The 19,746-nt window shown below is 46.2% G+C and overlaps 2 protein-coding genes across 8 annotated transcripts; one reads left to right on the forward strand and one right to left on the reverse strand.

The window, feature by feature from the left end:
• Positions 1-18,442, forward strand: CERS5 (ceramide synthase 5). Of its 7 annotated transcripts, none has more exons than XR_009741506.1 (11): positions 1-234; positions 6,306-6,411; positions 8,441-8,571; positions 9,711-9,768; positions 10,349-10,399; positions 11,102-11,194; positions 11,910-12,038; positions 12,325-12,431; positions 14,186-14,342; positions 15,396-15,493; positions 17,143-17,282. XR_009741506.1 is itself a non-coding variant. In XM_061443365.1 (11 exons), the coding sequence occupies exons 1-11, from the start codon at positions 44-46 to the stop codon at positions 17,293-17,295; spliced, it is 1,206 nt and encodes a 401-aa protein (XP_061299349.1). In that variant the 5' UTR covers positions 1-43; the 3' UTR covers positions 17,296-18,442. The 7 variants fall into 7 exon arrangements, 6 of the variants coding, with proteins under 6 accessions (XP_061299349.1, XP_061299347.1, XP_061299343.1 ...); XM_061443365.1 differs by having other exon boundaries at positions 15,464-15,493; positions 17,143-18,442; XM_061443363.1 differs by lacking the exon at positions 15,396-15,493 and adding an exon at positions 9,320-9,377 and having other exon boundaries at positions 8,441-8,561; positions 17,143-18,442.
• Positions 18,443-19,439: 997 nt separating this feature from the next.
• Positions 19,440-19,746, reverse strand: LOC133263537 (cytochrome c oxidase assembly protein COX14). The gene is made up of 2 exons (XM_061443330.1): positions 19,684-19,746; positions 19,440-19,617 (listed from the first exon to the last, which is right to left on the reverse strand). The coding sequence occupies exon 2, from the start codon at positions 19,607-19,609 to the stop codon at positions 19,451-19,453; it is 159 nt and encodes a 52-aa protein (XP_061299314.1). The 5' UTR covers positions 19,610-19,617; positions 19,684-19,746; the 3' UTR covers positions 19,440-19,450.

Consider the following 19,746-nt stretch of genomic DNA (forward strand, 5'->3'; position numbering starts at 1 on the left):
GTGGCCGCCTCAGCTGCGGCCGCCGGGAGGGAGGCGGCGGAAGATGGCGGCGGCCGCGGCGGCGGCGCTGCGGGCCTGGTTCTGGAACGAGCGGTTCTGGTTGCCGCACAACGTGACGTGGGCGGACCTGGCCGGGGAGCCGGGCAGCGGGCTGCAGTACCCGCGGGCGGGCCACGTCCTCTCCGCCTTCCCGCTGGCGCTCGGCATCTTCGCTGTGCGGCTGCTCTTCGAGAGGTGAGCGCGGGACCGCCTCCGCCGCGGGGCTCTGAGGCGGCCGGGGCGCCGCTCGTTCCCTCCTCGGCGGCCGAGCTCCGCCGGTGTCTCTTAGCAACGGGCTGTGGAGCGGCCCCGGGCAGGGTCGATGGCGAGGGGGGGCCCCGCTCGCCCCTCAGGCAGCGCGGAGGCCGCGGCGGGGTCTCCGCACGCGGGGTCTCTTTTTGCGTGCAAAGAGGATGTTGTGTAACCGAGGGAAGACCTATCCCGAGAGCCTCGCTGTGTCTGTCGCGACATAAGCCACGAGCACGCCGGGCTCCTCGCTTCCTTGGCTTTGCATTCTTCGGGGCACCCCCATTGCTAGGGGTACCTTATGCTGAGGTAGCGCAAGGAAAATGTCTGGAATTCACTCGCCTGCCTTCTCCTGGGTGGGAGAAGCGGCGGCCGCTGGTTTGCTTGGGTTGCTTTTGTTGTAGCCTTGTGAGTTCCTGGATGAGGAAATAAGGACTTGTTCCCATGGCCTAGTATATTATTAAACAGTTTGTGGATCCCCTGCATCTCGGGCGTGATGGAGGTGTAGCCCGTCAGTATAGCTGCCCATAAACAGGTGTAATTCCGTATCGTGTTCGTTGAGTATCCATAAACATGGTGTTAACTCTTCCCTGGGGCAGAGGTTTATCCTCCCTGTGATGTGTATCTCTCCCAGCCGCATGCAGGGCAGACTCTGTGGGTAGCAGAGATGCTAATTAGTGAAGCAGCTTATTGAGGGGAGCCGTTAGGTGAAGCAGACCAAGACAGCTTGTTCAAGCACTTCACTAAAGATTGATTTCTGCAGTGAAAGCACTGAAGTACATGGAATCAGCATGTCCTCAACATAAGAAGGACATGGAACTGTTGGAACAAGTCCAGAGGAGGCCACGAGGATGAGCAGGGACTGGAGTACCTCCTGTATGGAGATAGGCTGAGGAAGTTCGGGCTGTTCAGCCTGGAGAAGAGAAGCTGTGTGGAGACCTCAGAGAAGCCCCCCAGTATCTGAAGGGGGGCTGTAGGGATGCTGGGGAGGGACTCTTCATTAGGGACTGCAGTGACAGGACAAGGGGTAATGGGTTCAAACTGAAACAGGGGAAGTTTGGATTGGATCTAAGGAGGAAATTCTTTGCTGTGAGGGTGCTGAGGCACTGGAATGGGTTGCCCAGGGAGGTTGGGAATGCTCCATCCTTGGCGGTGTTCAAGACCAGGTTGAACAGAGCCTTGGGTGATCTGGTTTAGTGTGAGGTGTCCCTGCCCATGGCAGGGGGGTTGGAACTGGGTGATCTTAAGGTCATTTCCAACTCAAACTATTCTATGTTTCTATTTCAAAGCATGAAAAGGATTGCAGGACTAAAGTGAGTAGGAACTGAGTTGGGTTGGGTTTGTGGGTTTTCTCTAAGAAGTGTGACTTTTCTTGAGCTCTCAGTTAAACGAGCAGAGGGGAGTGGGGTGCAGTAAAAGGATACATGAACTGGAGAGGAAAATGAAGCAGGTCAGCAGAGCAGGAGAGAAATGCAAGAGGCCCGTTTTTTTTCCCTCCATCTTATCTTTCTGTCCTCCAAAACCCACCCAGGCAACTTCAGGAAACCATTGGCAGCTCAAACCAATGCAGAGGCTCCAGGTGCACGCATGGCAGTGCCAAAATCTCATCTCGGCTTGGTGTGCTACTGCTGGTCTTGGCCAAATGTTCGTGCTTGTCAGCAGACAAGGAAAGGAAGCTGTGAGACAGAATGATACCCCTGAAAGGGACAGTGTAGGAAGGCCTCCTCACTTCCCAGGCTCTGCTTAATTCAGGTGTCTTAGTCCGGGGAAGATGTGCAGAAGATTCTCCTTTCTCTGGAGTATGAGCTGTTAGGAGAGATCCAGTGCATCCTACCGCACCTAGTAACACAGTCCTCCTGGGAGCAGCTCATTTATCCTGATGATGTCTGCCTCCTTTGTGAAATGTGTTAATTTAGGGATGAGTCAAATGACAAATGAAGTTCTCTGCTACCCAGTAAAAACCTTGAGACTAGGGCCTGGTTCCTGCCGGGGTTGTTCCTTTATTTCAGCTCTGTCTGCTCTGGTGTGTCTCCACAGGGGTACTCTGAAGTGAGAGCAGCAGCTGGGGCAGTTTCCAGTATATTTAGTTTAAAAGACAGTACTCTCTAAGAAATGCTCCTCTCTTTCCTCCTGCCGCTCTGGACATGCGAGTTCAAATTGGTCTTAACAAAACCCTGTTGTGCATCTGTGCTGATTGAGGCTTTGAGCATGATTGTTTCAAGTGTCTTCCTTGACCCACATTTGACAGTGGGACTTGATGACTCAGAACTTGAAGTCTGCACTTGTGCAGCTCTTTTGTTTTAGCTTCATTTCTTTCTTTTCTCTCTCCTTTTGCTGTAGGTCTTCAGTGTGAGGAAGTCGGTGCTTTTTTGACACCGACACCTATTTCTCTTAGTGAATGCTCCTATGAAGTAACTTTACATCATGATGTTGGTAAAATATTAATTAGGCTGACTCTGCGTGGGCAGTATATGACTATAGAGATGAGGCAAGACTTGTAGAGGAAGGTAAAGTCCTGACTTACTGGTAGGGGGGTGGATTTTTGTGCAGGCAAGATAAAGAAGGGCTTATACTCACTGTTATTTCTCCTTGTGCATCTTGTTCCACTGTAGGCAAACCCCCCCCCCCCCCCCCCAATCCTCAAATAATTCCCAGGTATCTGTAAAAACCTGGAGCCTGGTATCGATCTGATGTGTTTAGAATGACACTGGAATGCCCATCAGTAACATACACTTGTTACTTGACAGGTCTGAGGAAGGATCTGCAGTGTGTGCTCAAGCTGGGGGGGGGGGAGAAAAAAGTGATTTTTAGATGTTACTTCATTAGTACTGCTTGGAAAATGAGGGACAGTTGTGGAATGAGGTGGTTTAATCTTAGCACAGTGAAGCTGACATTATGGAAAGATGAACTCTTACTTTAAGCGCATACTTTATAAAACTTAACTATTTCACAGATTGTTCTTCCTTTTCAGAGCTGTAATAGGGAGTTGAATGTTCCCTAATGAAGGGTTCTGCCCTTGGGTTTGTGAAGTACGACATGCCTGAGATTCATTTGTTATGAGTACTTGAAAAGTGTTGGTTTGTTTCAAAATCAGTCTGTCTTAACAACTAGCATGAAAAAGATGGCTTGGTAGGAGCAACAGTAAGCCAGTGAGCAGATACCTGTTCAGAGAAGTGTAATGTGAGTATTGAAGTGATGCTGGTTCCTTGCAGGGAAGGTGTGGCAGTAGATTGACCTTGGGAATAGTTGCTGCAGTTACAGTTTTAGTGGAATCATAAAATAATTTAGATTAAAAGGGACCTCTGGAGGTCACCTTGTTCAGTCCTCTCCTCGCAGCAAGGCCAGTGTTAGTCAAGGCAGGTTGCTCCTGGTCTTGTGCTCTTCAGGTTTGACTGTCCCCAAGAATGGAAGTCCTTTGTTTTGGTGCTTAAACTGCTCTTGCTGTGCAGACTTTTTTCTCTGTGGGACACAGCACAGACTTGCACATCTGCAACCCCATTCTGCAGCCAGAAATACAAGATGCCGCAGAGGTTTTAAGTGTGAGTTTTCCTTAATGGACACCTAAAGGAACTGGCATGTGATCTTGATGCTTTTCTGACTGACAACAGGATTCACTTCAGATCACACCAGCAGGGTAGTAACTGGTTGAAGCAATTAGATGGTGGCTGTTCAGGGGACTTCTGGGTGTGAGCCATGCCCAGTCCTGGTGGAAGCACCTTGTGTGGCTTTTCAGGTGTCCTTGTGCCATTTGCAGTTGCATTGCATGAAGCCTTTGCTTGTGGAGTTAGAGAAGCTACATTATGGCATTGAGCTAGACTTCCTTAAAAGTAGTGAAATCCAGTGCTGCCATCCTTTTTCCTTCCTGTTTCTGGGACTGGGGCTACCTCCCTTTGCTTCCATTGTTGTGACTTCTCCCTTTGCTTGTGTTGATGTCTGGCTGCTGCTGTGCACCCAGAAACGTCTGCAGGGGTGGTTTTGGTTTGCTCTTTGGTCACCCATATGCTTGACTGAGTAATGAGAGTCCTGGGCTGTATCTGTAGCGTGTGGCTTACTCTTGATTCATGTATTTTTTTCCCTTAAACCTGCTAGTGAAGGAACCTTCTACTCAGGAGCAGTTTAATGCCAAGTTTGGAGGTTTCGGTGGTTCCCCTCAGCTTTGATCCCCAAACTGAATTATTCCTGCATCATTTTTCCTGAGGAGATGCTGTTTCTTCTTTCCTTGATGCTTCAAGTTTTGAGTTCTAAGATAGTGCCAAAACTTTGTCTGGATCACTGTGAGCTTTCTTAACCATCCCTTCTCTTCTTTACTTGTTCTTCAAACTCTCCCGAGTAATACATCGATTGACTTTTAGATTTTTCAGGTTTTCTCTTTTATGTGAGGAAACTGCCCCAAACTGAGCATCTTCAGGCCAGTTTGGGGTTTTTTTGAAGAGCTGTGTCACAGTGAATGAAGTAAAAATACTTGGTATCCTGTAATAGCACATGTGTACTTCGTTGTTGTGGTGGTATATCCTGTAGGAAAGAAGAGTATAAAGAGATCTGCTTTTATGGGGTCTAGCCAAATGTTTCGTAACATCAGAGCCTGATTTCTGACTGGTGGTCCAGGTTATAGAGGAAGCAGTGAGCCTTTTGAGCCAAGCTAAAAGGAAATTACTCTTTCCTTTTTGTTTTATATAGATAGATGGGTGTTTTTTTTAAAGCAAGACTGTTGAAATGAACAGGACATAGGAAGAAATGGGGCAGGAGAGTGTCTGTTAGCACTGGGGCTGCAGTGGCTGTTACTTGTTTAGTGTTTTCTGAGAGCAAGGGGTGTTCCTTTAGGATTAGTCATGAGCTGCTTGTAATTTCTCAAGGGGGAAAACCCCACAACCTGTGTCTGTTCTTGGCTATTTGTTACCCAAGTACTAAGAATGTACTCCCAGGAATGACTGCTGTTGGAATCACATAGTTGTGATCCTCCTGAATTTGAGAATCGCAGAATCATTTAATCTCTCTCCTTAAACACAAGGAGAGATGGTGACAGATGGAGTGGTTGGGAAAAGCAGTGTTTTCTGCTTGATGGCCCTCGGAGTCTGCTGAATGGGACACGTGTAATTTGTTGTCTTGTTCTCTGAAACAATCTCTGTTTAGAAGCAAAACAGATTTAATGACGCCAATGTTGGGTCCTTTTCCAGTCAGCTTTGTGACACAGGTTCTTTGTGCTCTCTTTCTCTCAAAATCATTAAAACAACCCCCCCTTCCTTGCCCACCAACAGGAGAGAAAATCCATGTGTTCAGGTAGCACATTCCTTAGAATCCTGGGCCTCTTCTGACACAAAGGTATAGCAAATACTACGAGGTTTTTGATGTATATATCAATTTTAGTTGCAAACCCCAGGCTTGTTTTCAGAGTCTCTGCTATAACATTCAGAGAGTGTTAGATCAGCTTTTGGAGTACATGATGCACACAGGACTGAGAGAGATGCTGAGATCTTGGGTCTTTCAGGCTGACTTCTTAGGTCTTCCTCACTCTTCCAAAGGAAACAGCCACTTTAGTTTTCCCAAAGGAAAAACAAAAATCAAAACCAACCCAAAACCTGGGTCTTTCAGGAGCCGTGCCACTTGGAACTTCCCTTTTTCTCTGAGCTGTGTTGACTCCAAGGCACGTTCTAGAAATAAGGCATTTTGTTCCTGGTGCTGCAAGGCTCCAGCATTTTATGTTTGCTGAGGACTCCTATCAGTGATCTACTCTTACATCTCTGAGTAACAAGAATCACCCTGGGGAACACGTTCTGGTCTTTGCAAGCCAAGGACATTAAGATTTAATTCTCCTTTTAGATGTGTGTACTGTCTGCAGTTACCATTTGGACTAATGAAAGATCGTACTTCACCTCTGAAGTTCCTGTAAGCAGAGTGGAGCTTTTCAAAAGCTTTTAGGGTAGGTTTTGCAGTGGGTCACGAGTCAGGGTCCCTGTGATTGAGGCAGAGGAGGGAAATGGATGCCTGGGTTTAATCTAGCTCTTTCTTTGGAACTCTTTCAGGTTTATTGCCAAGCCATGTGCCATAAACCTTGGCATTCAAGACAGTGGACCTCACAGAGCCCAGCCCAATGCAATTTTAGAGAAAGTGTTTACATCCATCACTAAGGTGAGTCCTGCAACAAATTCTGCTAGAAATGGAGCCCTGTAAATAAGGGAGGGGGGGGAAGCTTTTTGCTTCCACTTTTCTAATTAGAGAGAAATGCATTTCACACTGTGCATGCACAATGAGGCTGCTCTTCCTTATTTTACTTTGCCTTTAGCGTGTCCTTCTTGAAGCCACATAAATCTCCTTATAGCTGACCTCTGCTTTTGTGCACAGAAGAATATCTTTTGGATATAAAAATGTTCTCCTTTTTAGAAAGCTGAGAGGCTCCTTCCTTTAGTTCATGCTTTTGGCCAAATAGTAATTTCTGTAACAAGTGGTAATTCTCAGTTTCACAAAAAATTACCCAATATCTTTCACTTTCTGTTTGAAAAGTGCAACTCTCTGCCTTGAGATCTGCTCATTTGCTGGTTTTATTGGCCACTTTTGTGAATGCTTTCCTCTTATTTTTTTGCCATCTACTGTGGAATTGGACAATAGCTGTCACAGTGGAAGGCAGTTATGGAAAGTATTCAGTCAATGGGAGTGTGCTATGATAAAGGGTAGGACATTTAATGTAGACAGTAGGTGTTTCTTTTGATCGTTTCATGGCCTTTTGCTTAAGCTGACAGTGCTCCTTCACTTCAGAATTCCACAGTTCCACACTGTCTGTTAAATGCTGACAGCAAAATCCACGCAGGCAGCATAAGAGATTTTCATTAAAGATAGCGAAATGGAAGGGTTTATGTTCTGATCTGGGGATGCTGAACTTCATCCTGAGTGGAGCAGATAAAGGGAATTGAAGGGAAATTCTACAGAGACCTTTCTAAAACTCACCTCATTGAGGCTTTGAGGTGTTTCGGTTGATGTGTGAACTGAAAAGTCCCTATGATCTGATGCCTTTTGTGGGGAGGACTTTTTCTGTCCTTGAAATTAATGTTTAGAGAACCCACGAGGACACACACTGCAGAATTTATCTGGCTTAATGAAAACAGAGCTGTGTTTAACTGTACCAGCATGCACAACCAGAATGTAGGGTAGCATTGATGCAGGGGAAGGTTTCCATTGCTGTTCTGAAACTGGAACTCTGTAAATTCTCCTTTGAGGGAGGTTCAGTGGCATTGTGGAAGTGTAGCCCAGACTGTTAAAACCAAGTAAAGTGCAGAGAGATCTGGTTGTGATGGAATTACAGGAAAGTCATGGTCTCAGTACTGAAAATCCAATGATTTTGCTTTCCAGTTGAACAGTCTGGTGACTGTTGAATCAGCATTCTGCATACTTCTTGGATTTGTGTGTAACTCAAGTAGTAAAAGGTGTTTATCATCTTTCAGTTGTAAGAGCTCCCTGGCAGAGCTTGTTAAAAGGACACTGGTCTGGCACTAACATGGCTTATCTCACCACTGGCCCGTTTTAGAGGTAGTTATCAGGTTTTCTTCACTTTATCTCTTATAAATCCATTTATGTCATTATTGAAACCACTATACTGCCAGTAGCTTCCAGCCAGAGAACAGTGATACATTTTTTTTATTGTACAGGTATTTCAGTATTCAGATTTAATTTTAATCATAAACTTTGATAGTGGAAATAACATCATCTCTATGATGCCCCTTTGGAATATAGAAAAAACTAGTGTGCTAGACCAGCTCTTCCTTTACAGCATCCCTAAACTTGCAGTGAGTAGCAACCCTTAAATGCAGTCCTGCGTTCTGAACTGTTTGAATTGATGGGCAGGTTTTAACAGGTAGGACAGGACATTTTAAAAGCTCCTCCCCCCAAATTAAGAAGCAGAACAATTGCATTCTTTGTTGTGATGTGCTGTCAGGTGATGAAATATTAAACCAAAAGCATTCTGAATAATTAAGTAATTAGTGGCTTATGGAGGTTAAACTTGAATGAACATATGTGGCAACTGGTGGCATACTTCTAGTCCATACTAGCGCCTTCCTACTGCGTGTGTTCTATGTGTTTCATTTCTGTCATAGCACAGAGGAGATCTTGGGCTGAGAGGAGATTAAGAAGTAGGAGAAATGACACTTGTTCCGTTTTCCTTCAGTCTCCAGATGGAAGGAGGTTAGAAGGCCTGTCAAAGCAGCTGGACTGGGATGTTCGGAAGATCCAGCGCTGGTTTCGTCACCGGAGGAACCAGGACAAGCCCACCACCCTCACTAAATTTTGTGAGAGCATGTATGTTTGTGCAGAGGCCAAGATGTGGCTTCATCCTAAAGCTCCAGCTCTGTTCTCTTTTCTCACTGGAACTGTGGTCAGCCGCTCATTTAAACTGGGGTTGGCTGCTGGAAGAGAAATTCTTGTATAAGCAAATGAAAGAAGTTAGGAGGGCTTTTTAGAATTCAGTATTCTCAAATGCTTTATGTATGTGCATGAGGGACCAGAACACACGTACAGGAGTTACTCCTGTCAATGACGAGCAGCTTTAGATAGTGGGAACAGGTTGCCCAAAGAAGTGGTGAATGCTCCATCCCTGGCAGTGTTCAAGGCCAGGTTGGACGGGGCTTGGAGCAGCCTGATCTAGTGGAAGGTGTTCCTGCCCATGCAGGGGGGTTGGAACTGGCTGAACTTAAGGTCCTTTCCACCCCAAACCATTGTGTCATTCTATGATGAGCTCCTTAATACCCTGTAGTGCACACGTGTGCATGCATGCACAGCTTGAGGAATTACACTGAAAATAGATCTGCTCTCTGCACAGTTATGTTGTAGACCAGCGTTTGCTCCCAGACAGAATGACCTTGTGGCTTCCACAAGGATGTATATACTTTTATAGAGACACTTCTTGGATTCCTGTTCTTTTCATTTCAGTTCATTCTTTTGGTCTGTGTTTCTTTCTGAATGCTTGCCGTGACCTCTGTTAGTGTAGTAGCATCTGAATATTTTTTTCCTGACTTATTTCTTCTGTGCTGGTTTCTTTCCTTTCCAGTAACTTTCTTCATATTAATTCTTCCCCCAGTATGGTTTTGTCTACTTAAAGCCACAAGGTAAGAGGGACAAATACATGTATTAGGATACCTTCTGGATAACAATGACTTACCTTGTTGTTATCTCATTATTGCATATTAAAGATACGAATGATGCATGTTCACAAGCTTTATTTCAAGCTTGGCTGTTGATGCAAACTCATGCGTTGTGAAAGCTCTGAAATAGGTTTATCCTTACATGAAGTGTTGACAAATGAAGCATTACTTTGGTGGGTAAAAGCTTTTCAGATGTCAGAATTGGGGGTGTTTTTCACAATTGTTCCAGTTTTTGTTCTGAATGTTAATGAGAAGCTATTTCCATTTCGTAAATGTCATTTTTGCTTCTTTTTCCAGGTGGAGATTTACATTTTATTTATGTATATTTTTTTATGGAATCAGATTTCTCTGGACGGTGAGTTGCTCTCTCACCCCCCTGTTGTTGTCCTGTGTGACATGCAGCTGGGCTATGCTTGCCCTGCTGAAATTGAGGGGTTTCACTACCTGGGTCACTTCTGTGCTTGCACCCAGCTTTAAACAAGGGGGAGTTAGTGGTGGTTGTCATCCTTCTGTCCCTCATTTGAGATCTGGGGTTTCTGTTTAAGGACCTTCTTTACAGGAAAGCTTCTGTACAGCTCTGTCATTAGACAAAATGTCCTGCTACCCCAGTATGGGATAGAACTGGGTAGGTATTTTTGCTATGGAGAGCTGCTTTTGTATTTCCTCATCTGCCTCCTGAAGGGAAACAGTTTCATCATTTTGGGTCTTTATTGTTATTAGAGCTGTATGATTATTCATTGAATTTCCACTGCAGTTTAACTTGCCTTTGACTGCAGAAAGAATGTTTTACATCCCTAGGGTGTTGTAGAATAAATCTAAGCCTGAATGGTAAAATCAAGATTAAAATTCAGTGAAACAATACTGCAGTGGTCAACTGCCATGGATAATAGGACAGAAAAGCCCAATAGAGTAGTAACTTATCTTTTTCCCTTTAGGCACCCTGGTTTTGGGACACACGACAGTGCTGGTACAACTACCCTTTTCAGGTAGGAGAGAAACACTGAGTAGATCCCAAATTGGTGCACAATTACAGGGGTTTTTTCTTTAATGATTGAATTGAAACTCCACTGAAAGCAGATTAAAACTCAGTGGGTTTGAGTGCTGCTCCTTATTCTGTGGGGTGGAGCCCGCAACCTAGTCAGCTTTCTAGTGAGTGAATGGCCATCCCTTTTGAAAGGTGCAGAGATGGCATTTACTTGTTATGTCTTCAGATCCTGGTTAGCTTTGTCAAGAGCCGTGTTTCCTCAGCTACAGCTGACTCTGTTCATACTCGTTTTATGTTTACCTGGTGCTGAGATAATTAAAAGTGGAAGAATAAAAGGCATTAAAATTACACGGGTAACTTATGTGCAGTGTTGTTTTCATGATGCAGCAAATATGGTTGCATAGAGGTCAGCAAGTCTGTTTCAGTACCCTGTTTGCCTAATCCAGGAAGCTGGAGTATGAGTTGTAAATATTGACAAGGGAATCTTGCTCCATTTGAGCAAAGCTCAAACACACAACTATGTTGGTGTGACTAAGCCTAGAGTAAGTGTGCTTAAGCTGGTTTTCACTAAACCTTAATTCTGGATCTTTTAAGTTATGCCTCAGCATTCTGGAGGAACAGAGTGGGATGGGAAGGAGAAAGTCAATTTTAATGTACATTTTGAAGTGCTTTTTCTTCTAACTGTGCTATCTTTGTTTTCCAGCCTCTAACATCCAGGCTTTATTATTACTATATCTTGGAGCTGGCCTTCTATTGGTCTCTCATGTTTTCTCAGTTTACAGACATTAAACGGAAGGTGAGATTAAGCAGAATTGCACTAACCTCTTTGCTAAGTAGGCAGGACTAACAAAGAAGTAAAGTTAAAGCATAGTAATAGCTGTATTTTCTTCTTCTTTTACATCTTTGAGTACCCTACCTCCTTCTGTAATTGCTAGCCTGGCCTGGCAAAAAAGGAGGAGCGAGGCTGCTATGCAACCTGGTATAGCCTTGAGAGTCCCTTTCACCTTCCAGGGGAAAGAACAGAATCACTCAGGAGTTCCCAATCAAAAGTTAACAAATCATTGCAGAAAGATTTAATTAGAAGGCTGGCAAAAAGCATGAAAATGAGGTGCTCGAAGCATCCCTTGCTGAGCTGGGTGAGGAAATGGCAAACACTAAAGCAGTAATAAATGTGTGTAGCAGAATGGTGACTGGTGGTGATTGCTGGAATCAAATTGACTGAAGCCAAAAATAAGGGCTGTATGTTGTCCTGTCACTCTTTTCAGTGGGGTCTGCAGGCATATTTATCCTTGTGCCTGTGCATGCAGAGTTCTGACTTCACAGGAGCACAAATGCTGCGAGAGACCTTTCTGGAGCCTTTAGAGATGATGGTTGATGGTGTGTGATGAGCTGTGCTTTATATAAAGTGGAGTGAGTCTGACCTAAAGTAATCCTCTTATCCCAGTTAGTTTTGTGGCTCTGTTCCAAACGTTTGTATTTGTCAGCCCAACTCATTTTTCTTCTGTTTCCAGGACTTCCTGATCATGTTTGTCCATCATTTGGCCACAATTGGACTTATTACATTCTCTTATATGAATAATATGGTGCGGGTTGGAACTCTGGTGCTGTGTCTCCATGATGCATCAGATTTCCTTTTAGAGGTGAGTTGCCTTTTGGCTCTCTGCATACCTGATGCCAGTGTGCTCTCAGGGGAGCAAGCTGACTTTGCCATTCTTGATAAGCTGCATTAAATATGGCATAAAACTTGTGCTGCTGATCCTGCCTTGTCAGCTTTACCTCCTAACTGCTTTAGTGCTGAGAATAATCCCTAAATATTCCAAACCCCTGATAAATGGGATAGCTTGAAGGATTTTGAAGCTCTACGGCCTGGTAATTACATGACTTGTACAAAGAGAATCATATTCTCCTGTTTCTTGTGTCTTTTAGGCTGCAAAGCTAGCCAATTATGCCAAGTACCAACGTCTGTGTGATGCTTTCTTCATGCTCTTTGGTGTCGTATTCATTGTTACACGGTTGGGCATTTATCCTTTCTGGTAAGCATCTGGAGCTGGAAGGTCTTGTTTGTTCTTCCAATCCTTCAAGCACAGCGTTTGTATTTAGGCTTCTTGCAAGCATTCTGCCTGTCCCTTAAGGCAGCCTGAAGGTGCAGACAGCCCATGTACTGTTTGGAGCAGTATGTTCAACTTAGGAGTGTGAAGAAACCTCTCAACTGAGGGAGTGTGAAAAGCAACTAGAATCCTAATCATAGAATGGTTTGGGTTGGAAAGGACCTTAAAATCATCCAGTTCCAAGCCCCCTACCATGAGCAGGGACACCTCACGCTAAACCAGGCCATCCAGGGCTCTGATTCTTACAACACTCCTGTCCTATCCTTGTGCCGTGACTGTGCAGAGTCTGAAATAGGTCTTGGGTTTCTTGGGACGTAAAACCCTGGCTAAATGGCTTAGGGCAAATCATCCTGTAATGAGATTCCCTTTCATCACGATGGGTTAGGCTTGGTGAGGTGGTTCTGTTGCTGAGCTCTTACTCATTTCTTGATTCTGTTGAAACAGTGTGGTGAAAATTTGGTTACACCTGATTACTACCCGGTTTCTTTCAGGTTTACTGCATATATTTCTTTCCTGGGCACTGGGCAGCTTGCATTCCCATTCTTTTTTGGTGCCTGATGGTAGGCAGAAACAATACACTTTGAGATCAGGGTTGCAATAAAAGCTCTTGCTTGTTTTCCAGTAAGTGCACCAAAGGAGTCAGGATAAGGAGGAGCTTTAATGCTCCTTCCACTGACAGATGAGATATTGCCATTGTTTTTATAGCTGTTGTCTGTCATGAGGTGATGCTTTTGCATCATGCTATTGCTCAGCAGTCCTGTAAATCTTTAATGTATTTTCCACTGGCTGTAATGTAATCCCTCAGCTTTGCAGAGGAACTTGGCAGGCTTGAAGCAGTGCTGCAGACCCTGTGCTATTCCACTTCAGGATATTCCCTTCTCTGATTAGTAGTATAAAACTTTGACAGTTCTCTGGAATTGCATTCAAGTCATCCATACACTGGCTATGAGTTAGAAGCTTCAGTAGCAGCATTTTGGGGACTTGGGTTCTTCTCTGCAAGGTTTGTTTTTCTTGTGAGATGTTAAAAGCAGTGTGAAATTAATGACATCTTTAGAGGTTTCTCCATACCCCTTTACTTCATAAAATCTAAAGTGTTTATTAAATGACTTAAGTACTGGCAGTAACTCCCAGCTACAAGAAGAGCACAACAGTCATGAAAGCAAGCACAAAGCTGTAGCCATAAAGCAGTTTCTAGTTCTCCAGCTTGGCAGGAGAAACCTATAAACGTCTGAGGGAAGAGAACAGCACACAGGGAGGGAGGGAGGCCTACTGGGAACAAAATTCCTTCCTCATCTTTAAATATGGGTGAAGACTGCCCAGGTATGAACGTGTTAACAGTTGTTTTGATGACCAGTGCAGCTTGACATCACTTCCTGTAAGGTTCTTATAAATGCTCATGCTTTGGAGAAGGAAATTGGCAGCGGGTCTGGATGTGTGACCAGATTGCAGAACACTCACATCTCCCGTGTTTGTTGCTCAGTTCAACTGTTTCTAATTAGCTTTAGTCTGTCTCCTAACTCTGGCAAGAGACAAGCTGCATCACTGCACTGACAGGAGCAAAGGCAAAGCAACAGATGCTTAAATGAGCTACAAACTGGTGTGCATCTGGTCAGGCATCTTTATGTAGAGCTGTATTCCCAGCACAGCCCATGTGTAATGCATTTCTGGATCTCTTTTAGGATTTTGAATACAACCCTATTTGAAAGCTGGGAGTTGATTGGTCCATACCCTTCGTGGTGGCTCTTCAATGGGCTCTTGGTGACTTTGCAGATCCTGCATATCATCTGGTCTTATCTCATCATTCGCACTGCCTACAAGGCCCTCATGCGGGGAAAGGTAAGGTTGCTGGCCACTGGCTTGGGACCCCTTTCCTACAAGCCCTCTTAAAGCAATCATGAGGAGCTGGGCCCTTCAGTGAGGGCTGGTGCTGGTTCTTGACCTGCTTGCCTCAGGAATGCTTTGTAGAGCAGCAGGTTTTTACCTTGGGTGCTCTGCAGACTTGAATTGCCAGGTGTGTACCAAGAGGATGTGTTCCTCTGTTCTGGTCATGCAGGGAAACAACACCATTTTCTAGCGTGTTCAGATGTTGTAATGATGATGATGTTTTAAAGGTGATAGTAGGCTCTTTTTCTGAACAACCATACAGGATGCTTTCCAACTTCAGCTGGTTCTTGGGATATAATGGGAGTTCTGCATCTTCCACTTCTTAGCACTAAGGCAGCTTCTGGCTGTCACAGCAGGCCAGGCATTGAGCTACAGCATGCAGAGGAGAAAGGGTTATCAGAAATGCTGTGGTTTGCTGGTTGTCGCTGGGCTGATGTGGTGCAGTCTGCGTTCAGTCCTGAGTATTCCAATTCTAAGTTGGTTTGGGAGTTTTAGGGAGAGGGAAGGTGAAACAACAGCAGCTGGTTCACAACACACACTGCCCCAGGAGTGAACCGTGCTGACTTCCAGCAGCAACCTCAGTTGACAAGCAAAAAGGTGACTTCAGCAGAAGTAGCATGAAACGGAGCAAGCCAGGCTGGAAACTAATTTCACACCCAGCCTAAACATCACGAGAAGCCACTTCCTTTGCAGGTGCCAGAGAGCAACAGCCAATCTCCTAGCACAAATGCCTTTGCTTTTATTTTAATCAGATCCTTGGTATTTTGATCTGAGTTTCTCTGATGACTCTGCTTGGTTTCACTTCTTAGCTGCCCCTACACATGGAATGTAAGCTTGAAAAATACATGGTAGTTGTCTGAGGCAGTATGTATGTAATCTGAGGCAGTATATACATAATCTTTATATCTGCTCCCCATAGCTGCTACTGCAAATGTCTTATTTTCTGCCTGTTTCTGTAGCCTGAGGTCTACATCTTTTTCCCTTCCTTGGTTCTCTCCTGTCCAGGTGATCTAGCCAGTGAAAGGACTCTAAGCTCTGTCTTCTTCATTCTTTCTTCCTTTTCTCTGTGCCAGATTGGAGCTGGACAGTTTCATCCTTTGCATGTAAGTGTGATCTGTGCTTCTGGTTGTTTGCTGAAACGCGCCTGTGGCTGTTTCCGGGCTAAGACAAAAGCAAAGACGTGGTCTTGGGGCTTTAAATGGCTGGTACCTTCTCTTAAAATGCTTCTCTCCCTGGCTGACAGAGTGCTGGTTCTCATAGTTAGGCTAAAATGCAGCTTTTTCCAAAGGTCAGAGCAGTGTCCTGGGGTTTGTTCTTATCTGCCTTCAGCAGGTTGCATGACCTTCACCTTTCTGCTTTTCTACGCACACAGCGACTCTGATACCTGTCTCATGAACACTGTGCTGAGTGGAAGAGCACAGGAGCAACGCAGTGCTGTTTGCTAAAAGGAGCAAAGCAGTCACTTGTCCCCCAAATAATGGGGAAAGTTTCCAGGGATTTCAGCTTCCTTCCAGTGACTCTTTGAGCTTCCAGCCTAGCAGGAGAACGGGGCAAGATAGCAGAAGTTCTGGCTAGAGACAGAAGCCAGGACATCCAACAGGGCTGTCAGAACCAATCCTGGAGATCATTGACTTTACCTGGCTTTCCTCCAGATCTTCCTTTGAGTTCAAAAACTTCCTGCCTGCTGCTGTTCAAAAGCCCTAGCCCTGACTTAGGGCAGAGTAGGGTGAAACCCTTGGAAAGGACTAAGTGCTTCACCTATTAAGTAAATGAGGGCTATTAGCTGCAAAAGCGTGAAGAACCTGCCTTGGGGTATGCAAAGCACAGGCTGCTCACCACTCACTGCTGAGCGCTGGTGAGTTTATGGCTCTGGCTCCCTGCCACCAACCGAAGTGCTTGTTTGCAGTTGGGGCCGGGTTTATGATCTCTTCCTTCACCTTCTGGTGTGGTGGCTCTGTGCTGGTACAGTGCCCTCCTGCGGCATCCGCAGCGGCTGGCACCAGAGCGTGCCTGGGTCTGCTTCACAAGGTTCAAAACCCCACATGCAAAAGAAATTCAGCTGGGTTTGAGGGCAGTCCTTTAACTGAAGGCATAACTCTGCAAAGCAGGTCTAGATCTCAGGGCTGAGATGCTCCTTTTGCTCCTGAGCGGGTGTTTGGTGGAAGGGATAGTTGTCTTTGTTTGGACACTGGGCTACAGAATAAGCTTCTGCTTGTAAATGAGTTCTCCTATGTGAACCACAAGCTGTGAGAATGGGAGGCACTTTGTGCAAACAGTGATGTGATAAATACAGCTGGTTAATTTTTAAAGTCTCCAAGGCACTCCCTCTAGGACAGAATGTTCTCTCTCCAACTGCTGTATAGATCCATGGGCTTTGAGCATCACAGAACTCATTATGCTGCAAGAAGTTGAGTGATTCAGAACAAGTGTGTTGGTTGGAAAAGTGGCCTTTAGCCCATCTAGAATGAACAAGAACAGCCAAATAGTGGCCTCTGATCTGGAAAGTGCTTCCAGAGATGTAGAGTATTTGGAGCATGGGACTCCCGTTTCCAAATTGTCCCTTTCTGTGTGTGTGTCTTGCATTCTGTATGCGATTCCCTCTTGGGAGCTTGAAGGGATTCAGGATCAAATGTTCAGTGTAACTGAAGCTGGTTCATCACATGGATGCAACCTTCTAATTACTGTTTCCTGTGAATTTTTCATCCTCCTTTTCCCCCCATGCCACTGCCCCATTTCCTTTTGAAATGCTCAGGTATCCAAAGATGACCGCAGTGATGTGGAGAGCAGCTCTGAAGAGGAGGAGGTGACTTCCAACAGCACAAAAGGAGTTTTCAGCACTTCAAGTAATGGCTCCAACTGCATTAATGGTCATGTGGCTGGTGGGCAGTGGACAGAAGATGAGTAAGGCTGTGGCTTGGCCTAGAGCAAACATGAACTTGTCTTTAAATATCTAGGTGTGTTGAGCTCCACATTCCCAAGTGATCTTTAATCAAGATACCCCTTCCCCAGAAACCTCCAGCAAATCTGAAATGGGCACAATCCAGACCAGTCAGAGGCTTTGCACAGCCAAAGGGATAAAGCCAATGACTTAGGGCAAAAACGAAGCTGCAGATTTCACTTCAAGCCATTTTGTACTTAAATCTTAGACCCATCGATATCTGCAGAGGTGTCTTTGTGACAAACTGGTTTTTACTAGGATCAACTCAAGGTGGAAGGAGTTTGGACTCAGCTGGCTGCTGACCACAGGAGGGGTCTGCTGCCATTCCAGTGATGGTTTGCTCCAGCACAGGCTCTGCATTATCTCCCCGATGCACTCCAGAAGCCGCTTCAGAGCATGGAGAACGTGGGGTCCTGTGGTTCCATGTCCAAGCTACCCCGGCTGTGGCTTGGGTACATTCATTCTCAGCCCTGCTGTGAGCACTCTGTACTCCAGCCCAGCTTTGAACTGGACCAGGCTACACCAGAAACGTTCTAACTTGCCATCAGGGTGCTCTATGTGAAGGTTGTCACTTAGCTCCCTGCTGTCGTGAGGGACCAGGCCAGCATTTGCTGCCTACTTCGGTGCTGCAAGCCCCTCTGTGAAGTCTTGACTACAGCCTTCTGAGATGGGGAGGGGGGTTGTTCATTGCCTCTGAGACAACTATCACAACACATGCCTTTTAAATTCATGTCTTTTCTGTTGCAACTGGTGGTTTTGAAGACTTCCCTAGACCTGCTGGACACGGTTGGCTGAGCTGGGACTTGAGGCTGGACCAGTACTGGTGGGCTGTATTTCCCCAAAATAAGATGGTTTGGACCTGCTTGACTGTACTCTTGAGACAGGAGGCAATGTTGCTGCTCTGGTTTTGCAACTGTTATGGAGGAATCCCTGGGCTGGAGAGGCAGCCCCACCACAGGCTTTGCTTTTTTGGTCTCTTTATTTTTTACTTAATGGTACTTGGGGGCAATGGAGGACCTGTGTCAATCATGAGCAGAAGTTTGGAAACTTCTTGAGTTGTTACCATTTTATACCATTGTTTACTCTTATCTCCAATTAAAAGATGCTTCAGAAATGTCACTGATGTGGTTCAGTGTGAGACCTACAATCAAGGATGGGGTCTGGCCTTTTGCTGGGATGCTGAGCAGCTGCCCTACTGCCTGAGGCTGGGAGGCAGCGTTTTAAGACTCACAGGTACCTGGTTTTAGGGTGTCACCATCCCACTTTGGGCACACAGAGCACCAGTTTGGGGTGTTACTGTGCTGTTTTGGACACGTAACACTGTTTTGGGGTGTAACCATGCCATTTTGGGCACACACGGCACTAGTTTGGGGTGTCACCACACTGTTTTGGGCACACACAGCACCATTTTGGGGTGTCACCATGCCATATTGGGCACATAGCACTGTTCTGGGGTGTTGCCACACCATTTTGGGCACACTATTCTGGGATGTCACCATGCCATTTTGGGCACACACAGCAGCATTTTGGGGTGTCATCGTGCCATTTTGGGCACACATAGCACTGTTCTGGGGTGTCACAACACCGTTTTGGGCACACAGTACTGCTTTGGGGTGTCACCATGCCATTTTGGGCACACACAGCACCATTTTGGGGTGTCACACCACCATTTTGGGCACACACCACCATTTTGGGGTGTCACAGCACCATTTTGGGGTGTCACCATGCCATTTTGGGCACATAGCACTCTTCTGGGGTGTCACCATGCCATTTTGGGCACACACAGCACCATTTTGGGGTGTCACAGCACCATTTTGGGGTGTCACCATGCCATTTTGGGCACATAGCACTCTTCTGGGGTGTCACCATGCCATTTTGGGCACACACAGCACCATTTTGGGGTGTCACAGCACCATTTTGGGGTGTCACCATGCCATTTTGGGCACACAGAGCACGGCCCCACCCTTGTTCGTTTTCATTATATTTTATTATACATATTTATAATGGTTTTTATCGTGCTCCACTCCCTCTGCCAGCCGGGCAGGCCCTCGGCCGGGGGGGGGGGGTGTGCGTGTGGGGGGGGTGGGTTCCTTTCTTCCACCCCCCCTCTCCCCCGGCGCCCTCAGCTCTCGGGGCCGGCCGCGGCCTGCCGCTCCCGGCGGCGCTCGAGCAGGCGGTAGGCGCGGACGCTGCACAGGTACCCGGCGTACACCGTCAGCAGCATCATGGAGCCGGAGAACGCCTTGTAGCCGAAATCCGCCAGCTGCTTGCCGGACACCATGGCCGCTCCTGCAACGCAACGTGAGGGTCAGCGCCGCCGGGAGCGCGCCCGTTACCCGCTCCCCACGGTCCTACCTCCGCCTCTGGGCTCCGCTTCCACCGGCGCGGCCTGGCTGCGCGGCGCTTCCGCCTTCCGCC

The sequence above is a fragment of the Pezoporus flaviventris genome, unplaced genomic scaffold (assembly GCF_033815535.1).
Source record: "Pezoporus flaviventris isolate CSIRO_AGI_PZ_B2104156 unplaced genomic scaffold, CSIRO_AGI_Pfla_v1 ptg000350l, whole genome shotgun sequence".
Classification (NCBI taxonomy): domain Eukaryota; kingdom Metazoa; phylum Chordata; class Aves; order Psittaciformes; family Psittacidae; genus Pezoporus; species Pezoporus flaviventris.

Bases quoted from the DNA above. Each gene is read 5' to 3' on its own strand.
- LOC133263537 (XM_061443330.1), bottom strand. From the start codon at position 19,609: ATGGTGTCCGGCAAGCAGCTGGCGGATTTCGGCTACAAGGCGTTCTCC.
- CERS5 (XM_061443363.1), top strand. From the start codon at position 44: ATGGCGGCGGCCGCGGCGGCGGCGCTGCGGGCCTGGTTCTGGAACGAG. The intron at 10,400-11,101 runs GTAGGAGAGAAA...TTTGTTTTCCAG, and splicing joins GGTACAACTACCCTTTTCAG to CCTCTAACATCCAGGCTTTA. The intron at 12,432-14,185 runs GTAAGCATCTGG...GATCTCTTTTAG, and splicing joins TTGGGCATTTATCCTTTCTG to GATTTTGAATACAACCCTAT.